Source organism: Micropterus dolomieu, linkage group LG06 (genome assembly GCF_021292245.1).
Source record: "Micropterus dolomieu isolate WLL.071019.BEF.003 ecotype Adirondacks linkage group LG06, ASM2129224v1, whole genome shotgun sequence".
NCBI classification, from domain to species: Eukaryota; Metazoa; Chordata; class Actinopteri; order Centrarchiformes; family Centrarchidae; genus Micropterus; species Micropterus dolomieu.
The window spans coordinates 29,673,016-29,680,573 of record NC_060155.1 but is presented as its reverse complement, the minus strand read 5'-3'; the positions used below and the strand labels follow the sequence as shown (position 1 = coordinate 29,680,573).

The 7,558-nt window shown below is 41.9% G+C and overlaps 1 protein-coding gene across 1 annotated transcript in view; it reads right to left on the bottom strand.

The window, feature by feature from the left end:
- LOC123972562 (transmembrane protein 185A-like) overlaps positions 1-7,237 on the bottom strand; it is a 10,147-nt gene extending 2,910 nt beyond the window's left edge. Inside the window, exons 1-6 of the mRNA XM_046052091.1 lie at positions 7,226-7,237; positions 6,537-6,790; positions 5,716-5,923; positions 3,862-3,945; positions 3,506-3,682; positions 1,339-1,570 (exon numbers count right to left, since the gene is read on the bottom strand). Of these exons, the coding sequence (XP_045908047.1) occupies positions 1,339-1,570; positions 3,506-3,682; positions 3,862-3,945; positions 5,716-5,923; positions 6,537-6,790; positions 7,226-7,237 (967 nt within the window). The remainder of the gene's footprint in view (positions 1-1,338; positions 1,571-3,505; positions 3,683-3,861; positions 3,946-5,715; positions 5,924-6,536; positions 6,791-7,225) is intronic.
- Between the last annotated feature and the right edge of the window lie 321 nt (positions 7,238-7,558).

Here is a 7,558-nt window from a genome sequence, read left to right as displayed (position 1 = left end):
CCACAGACCACTTCTCAGTTCCTGTGCTTCCTGGCTGATGTTTTGGTCACTTTTGAATGCTGGCGGTGCTTTCACTCTAGTGGTAGCATGAGACGGAGTCTACAACCCACACAAGTGGCTCAGGCAGTGCAGCTCATCCAGGATGGTCGATCCCACATCAATGCGAGCTGTGGCAAGAAGGTTTGCTGTGTCTGTCAGCGTAGTGTCCAGAGCATGGAGGCGCTACCAGGAGACAGGCCAGTACATCAGGAGATGTAGAGGAGGCCGTAGGAGGGCAACAACCCAGCAGCAGGACCGCTACCTCCGCCTTTGTGCAAGGAGGAGCAGGAGGAGCACTGCCAGAGCCCTGCAAAATGACCTCCAGCAGGCCACAGATGTGCATGTGTCTGCTCAAACGGTCAGAAACAGACTCCATGAGGGTGGTATGAGGGTCCAACATCCACAGGTGGGGGTTGTGCTTACAGCCCAACACCGGACGTTTGGCATTTGCCATGAACACCAAGATTGGCAAATTCGCCACTGGCGCCCTGTGCTCTTCACAGATGAAAGCAGGTTCACACTGAGCACATGTGACAGACGTGACAGAGTCTGGAGACGCCGTGGAGAATGTTCTGCTGCCTGCAACATCCTCCAGCATGACCGGTTTGGCGGTGGGTCAGTAATGGTGTGGGGTGGCATTTCTTTGGAGGGCCGCACAGCCCTCCATGTGCTCGCCAGAGGTAGCCTGACTGCCATTAGGTACCGAGATGAGATCCTCAGACCCCTTGTGAGACCATATGCTGGTGCGGTTGGCCCTGGGTTCCTCCTAATGCAACACAACGCTAGACCTCATGTGGCTGGAGTGTGTCAGCAGTTCCTGCAAGAGGAAGGCATTGATGCTATGGAGGCCCCCCGTTCCCCAGACCTGAATCCATTTGAGCACATCTGGGACATCATGTCTCGCTCCACCCACCAACGCCACGTTGCACCACAGACTGTCCAGGAGTTGGCGGATGCTTTAGTCCAGGTCTGGGAGGAGATCCCTCAGGAGACCATCCGCCACCTCATCAGGAGCATGCCCAGGCGTTGTAGGGAGGTCATACAGGCACGAGGCCTCACTACTGAGCCTCATTTTGACTTGTTTTAAGGACATTACATCAAAGTTGGATCGGCCTGTAGTGTGGTTTTCCACTTGGATTTTGAGTGTGACTCCAAATTCAGACCTCCATGGGTTGATAAATTTGATTTCCATTGATAATTTTTGTGTGATTTTCTTGTCAGCACATTCAACTATGTAAAGAAAGGAGTATTTAATGAGATTATTTCATTCATTCAGATCTAGGATGTGTTATTTTAGTGTTCCCTTTATTTTTTTTGAGCAGTGTATATTATCACCACGGTGAGCAGAAAGGAATGCAGTGGAGATATTCAGCAGCCCGCAGCACATTACCAGCTTTAAATACTCACAGTGGTTCCCTCCCTTCTGCCCAAACGTGGTGGCCATGAGCGTGAGCAGCGAGAGCCAGAGCGGGACAAACACACATACGTAGCTCAGACTGTTGTGGCCGTCCAGCTTGTGCACCAGGAGGATCTGAAGAGAGAGATGTGGGAATGTTAACAGTCAAAGGCCATCACTGGGATGAGGCAGCGTCATATTTCTGCAAAGCTGTGTGTGTGTGCACACATGCAAGAGGTATGGGTTAAATGGAGTATTGTTACACAGTCTACTCAATTACCGCCTAAAATGGTTTTAAGATGATCAGAGAAAGATTTTAATGATCCTAAAAGTAGAATTGGATCATTACATGTGCAAAACTACTGTTTAAAAGGAAAAGAAAAAACAATATAGAAATATAAAGTAGGTTTAGTAATTCAGATAAAACAATTTATCATGCCAATAGAAAGTTTCAACAAAATATAAGTGAACAAAAGTAGTAGGGTACTTAAAGTTTTACATGTTTACAGTATTTATGGATTTTGTTAATTTTCCTAAATAAAAAGAGACAGTAAACAGTAAGGTATTTTTTCTTCTTTACATTTTGTCTGCGATCAAGCCATCTGGTATTCATCATGTCCAGGACATGGAGTTTAATTTGTCATTTAAAAAGACTGCACACATTTTCGTTAGTAGAGAGCAGGCTCATTTTATTATTACAATAATTACCTTTAGATCCATCCTTCCTACTTAATAAAAAAAAAAAAAATTAAAAATAGAGGCACTACTACACAGTGGGTTATTTAAAGGTTCAGTGTGTAATATTTCTAGGGTCTATCGACAGAAATGCAATATAAGATCCATAATTATGTTTTCAGTGGTGTGTAAAGACCTTACATAATGAACCATTGTTTTTATTACCTTAGAATGACACATTTATATCTACATAACCGTGGGTCCCCCTTTCCATGAAGTTTTTTTTCCCCTCTCTTCAACAAATTCATTCTGCAGCGACTGTTTCTCAGATCACGGCATGTGGTGCACTGTTTTGGTTTCAGTGTTCGATCCGCATCCATCAACCCACAGACGCTTTATCATTTCCCCAGTGTCTCCAGGCAGAGGACGTTTAGGGGAATCACGTTTTCAGACAGCTCTTTCAGAGGTCTGTCAAGCAGGCAACAGACTCTTTTAATGTCGCTCAGAATTTTAGTAAAAGCTCAGTTCAACTCCAAATACAGTATTGCAGAAAACAAGCTTCTTGCACTTTTATTTTGTCGTAAAAAAAACTAAAGAGGAAGTGATTATGTGAGTAACTGTTGCTGTCATGATGGAGATCTATTTCAGCACCGCTATCAAAGTATTTATTTATTTATCAAAGCACCATAATATGGCAGCGGGCCAGATATTATTGTTGGCGGGCAGTTTTGGTGAGTCCATAATCACAGAGAACACTGATGTGTTTCCCTTGTCAATGTTTGTACAAACTTTATCTAATGTGTGGTTTATAATGGACTGTGATGCAGAAACAGTGAGTTTCACACTCTTGGCTCACATTTTCCACGTTATCTTTCAGTGGCAAAGTCGCAGTAACATATGGTTTTACTGAACAATAAAGTAAATAAACTTTCTTAAGAAATATACGTAAAGAAACCTCATTTCTTGACTGGCCACTCACCTTTGGTGCTGTTGTCAGCCACCGTAGCTGTCCTACGCTCTTGGGAGGTTAGGTTAGGGGGCAGTGGTAGACTGGACAGTTGGTTGCAATTCACAACCCTCACCACTAGATGCCACTACATCTTACACACTGAACCTTTAATTTGTGTATGTGTGGACTTAATTGATGGGACAGATATTAAAGAAAAACATTTAAAAGGGTGTAATTTAGGTTTGAGAAAATAAGTCTAAAATGAAGATATAACAACAACAAGCCTATTTTCTGTAGTAACAAATAAACAGATCAAATACAATATACCAAATGTTACACATTAACTGTTTTCAACATTGTTGTTTAGCAGGTCACCTTATAAAAAATAAAAAGACTTAAAAAAAATGTGTGCTTTGATGCAACAAATACATTAACTAAATTCAAACCTCAAAGGTGAGAAGGGGCACAACGATGGTCATCCAGCTGATTGCCATGGTAATGTGAGTTCGCCGTTGCTCTGCAATGATGTCAATGGAGCGGAGGAAGAGGACAGACCAGATGATGTAGTAGAGGACAACAAGGCACAGGAAGGACATCAGGATCCACAGCGGGACACACACCACCTACAGGTGTCATGAAGAAGATGAAGGGAAGGACAGCACCATCACAAACAGGGACTTTAAATCTGACCACATGGACGAGGAATAACACAGAGAGTATCCCATCCTGTGAAAGCATAATGAACATATTTAATTAACGTGGAGTTGAAGTGTGTCATCTATTTTGTGTTTGTGTATCTCACCAGCCAAGGCCAGTTGATTATCCTGTCCAGCCTCAGCGCGATGAAGATGAACTGGAGGATATTTACTGAACACAACACCTCCAGCTGAGGAAGAGGGAAGACAAACGTTCAGAGTGTTGTGTCTAAAGGGCTTGTTTTTGTCACTGACAGGCTGAGATTGTCATAACAAGGGTCTGACAACACCGTGGAAAGGATCCTCAAAGAGAAGGACATATTTTTAAAGAGTTAAATCCTTTTTGTTTAACAAGAAACAGTCGTTCTATCACCCTTGTCAAATCCACAAGACTCCCTTGACAAAAATAGTAATTTTACCTCTCCGATTTGCCTCAATCGGTCAGTTTGTGTTATTGTGTGACTTTGGTGTTTTTAACCATTTAAAACACAAAAGTCACAATGAAACAAATAGAGCCAAAAATGTTATCACAATATCATGCTGTTCCTGGGGCTCTTGTGATAGTTGTAGTCACTACCCAGAGAGGTTTATAGGAGAAGTACGATTTATTCTCTTTCCAAAACCTAAAATGGAAATGTCGGTCATGGATTGTTCCTCATGTAATGTTAGTTAGCGAACTTCCTACTGAATGTAACGTAAAAAAGTCCTACTGTTCTGGTTTTTAATGATTGTAATAATGAATAGAGGCCTACCCAGCTTTACAGGAACAGTGTTGATCATTCATATTGTTGTCTTTTGTCTCAATCGTCAGGGGATGCAGTGGTTCAGTTGTACTGTGTGACTGGTAGGCTTTAGCTTCTATCTTTCATTTTTTCACGTCCGTTTGAGTCAGTCTGACAGCCTGAATACAACCTTCAAATCTATAATGCAACTGCAAAACTGTCTGCTTCTTTGTGAGATCGCTTTTTCCAACAAATGTGACAATATTTGTGCAGTAATAGACAGTGGCAGCGCAGACAGATTGTCGGACTTAGCAACAGTAACTAAGGGGGGCGAAGGGTCAATTGTGGTTTAAACTCTTCATTATGGTCAACACGATGCCACACAGTGGATCACTTCACAAATCTGAGGTAGAACATTCAAAACAATTATGATAAAATCTGTCAACAATTATGCATGAGTAAAATTAAGTAAAAGCTTTTTTCAGTCCTTTTTCGTCAACAAAATAAACATCTTAATTTTTTTTTTTTATTAAGTCCTAATTCATGTCTGATTCAAGTGAATAAAATCAAATATTTATTGAACCCACAATTCCGTTCACAGCAGTAGCTGCGCTGCATGTTGACAACGTAGCTTTTCAAAACGTGGTGGCTGTCCCTTTACCTGGACCATGCTTGTAAAATATCCACCGTGTCATGATGTGTAGTTTCTGAAGACCAAGAAAAGTCTGTCTGTTGTTTCCCCAACTTCTGGAAAAAGTGAAAGTTTACACTAGCTAACATCTCCCCTTGTTTATTTATTATCTGCTCTGGCTTTTCCATCCATTTGTTCAGACATATGGTGAAAATAATGGCCCAATGAGATGTGGAATTACATATTTTTCTTTGGAAAATGTATAATTTTTTCAAACCCCCCCACCCCTCTGATTATGAGTACCACGAAAACATTAATCTAAGCTCACATAAACCTATGAGAAAACAGCTATTGTAATGTGGATCGTGTTGGGGTTTTATATTCAGACATATTACGCACTACACACACAAATTTATTTTTTTCCACTTCACCTCCGCTGCTACAACTCCATCCTAGGGGAAACACTGCATAGTGTTTACCTTTCTCTACATACACGGATTCTCTCTCTCCAAACACAGACAAACACAAACTATCTGCCCAAAGCTGCGAGTTTGTACTGATTTCCTACTCCAGTCTCAGTGTATCCTCTCACATTTCAGATTCCTTACCTCGAGGGAGCGGTCGTGTCTAAACCCCCAGACGCAGGCTGCTACAGAAACAGGCGACACGAAGAAGAGCGGCATGAAGACGAGCAGCCAGAAGTAGTTTCCTCTCTCCACGCGGTGGCACACTAACACCTCGAACATCAGCAACAGAACGTGGAGCCCCACCGCGATCAACATGGCTTTGAACTCCACACATGTTTCCCCTTCAGCCCTTACAGAGGATACACAACATTCAAAACATCACCAAGCTCCTCCACACTGACACTAATGATTCTTGTGATTACATTTCAAGGTCCACACTTTCAAGATTATTTAGAAGGCTAAACAAACAAAACAAATCACACACAGTGAAGACATAAAGCTCAGAGATATCATGACCATTTAATCAATTTCATGATATGAGACCAATAAACGTGTGGGATTGTGGTTACTGTTGTAGTACATCTTAAATGCGTGTTCTTTTCATGGGTCTGTGTCGCAGTTTAGAGCCACAATACCAATATTTATGCTTTTGTTAAAATGACTGACATACCTGGACCAGTCATTGTCCCCAAAATATAAGATTGATCATGAAACGAATATAAAATTTGTAAGAATTTACAGCTATGAACTGGATCAATCACAGCAAGAGGACATGCAGTATATACTTGTTAGCATGTCGGAAAAAATAAACGTTTGAAACAATTGATTTCCTCTTTCCTAACCATTGGAATAACATAGATGTACAGTAGATGCATGAGTAAGTATGGGAGTGAAGCCCAGTTGTCCCATTAATACCCGACTACTGACCAGTAAGCCATAAATGCCAGTGTGTGAGAGTCTACCTGTACTGGGGGTTGTGTGCCCAGACTCCAGTGCCCACAGAGGCCCCAATGATGACCAGCAGCTTCCACAGCCATATCGGGGTGAACACAGCCCAGTAGTTCCACTGGATGACCCCATCCAACCTCAAGGACAGCAACACGGAGAACAGCAGCAGGCAGGAGTAGATCAGAAACTTACTGCAACAGGGGACAGAGAGAGACAGATATGACCGGTAACACCAAAGGATGCATCTATGTACCCTGTCAGTGCATTGCTATTTAGGGTTTTGACAGTTACAGGCCCTGGAAGGGGAAACTCGCATTAAGTTAATCAAGATTTTCAATGCAAAGAAGACCGGATGTGTGCACGTGAAGATAGGGGAACATAAAAGGAGGAATGAGAGAAAGTCCATATGGAAATATGTGCCTTAATCAGTGTCCACATTTTAGAAAAGGCAAGATAACGTTTAAAAGAAGAACCTGAATGTTAGGATGATGTTGAGAAGAAGATCGTGTGAGCGTTGTAGGTGCAAATAAAATGAAAAGAAGATGTTGATGAGTGAAAAAGGGGTTTGTAAAATGAACCGTGGTAGGATGGAGACAGTACAATGCGAGTCAAAACAGCTGATATTCCCAACCTGCATTATTAACCCTGACATCGCCCCTCCAACACCTACCTGCCCTCTGATGATGTGAAGAACTTGACTTACCTCACTGAACATAATTTATTTAACACACTGGATCTGTAACCTGTCCATTATTATAAGTGTGTTTTTATGGTTATTATAACAACTTTCGGCTATTTTTTGTAGTTTCTATTCAGGCTGACATTACATTAGGACCTTAAAATGTCTATTCATATCCAACTTGATGTTTTTTTTGGGAAACACTGCTCTGACTTCTTGCAATCTTAAATCTGGCACCGTTGCTGTCGAGGGCCTGTCAAAAATCACTGAGCTATTATTACTGTGTGTGCTGCCTAAAACAACCTTGCCTCGCTTTATTAAGCTAACAGCTGGAAACTTGTGTGATCAACGGTCCAA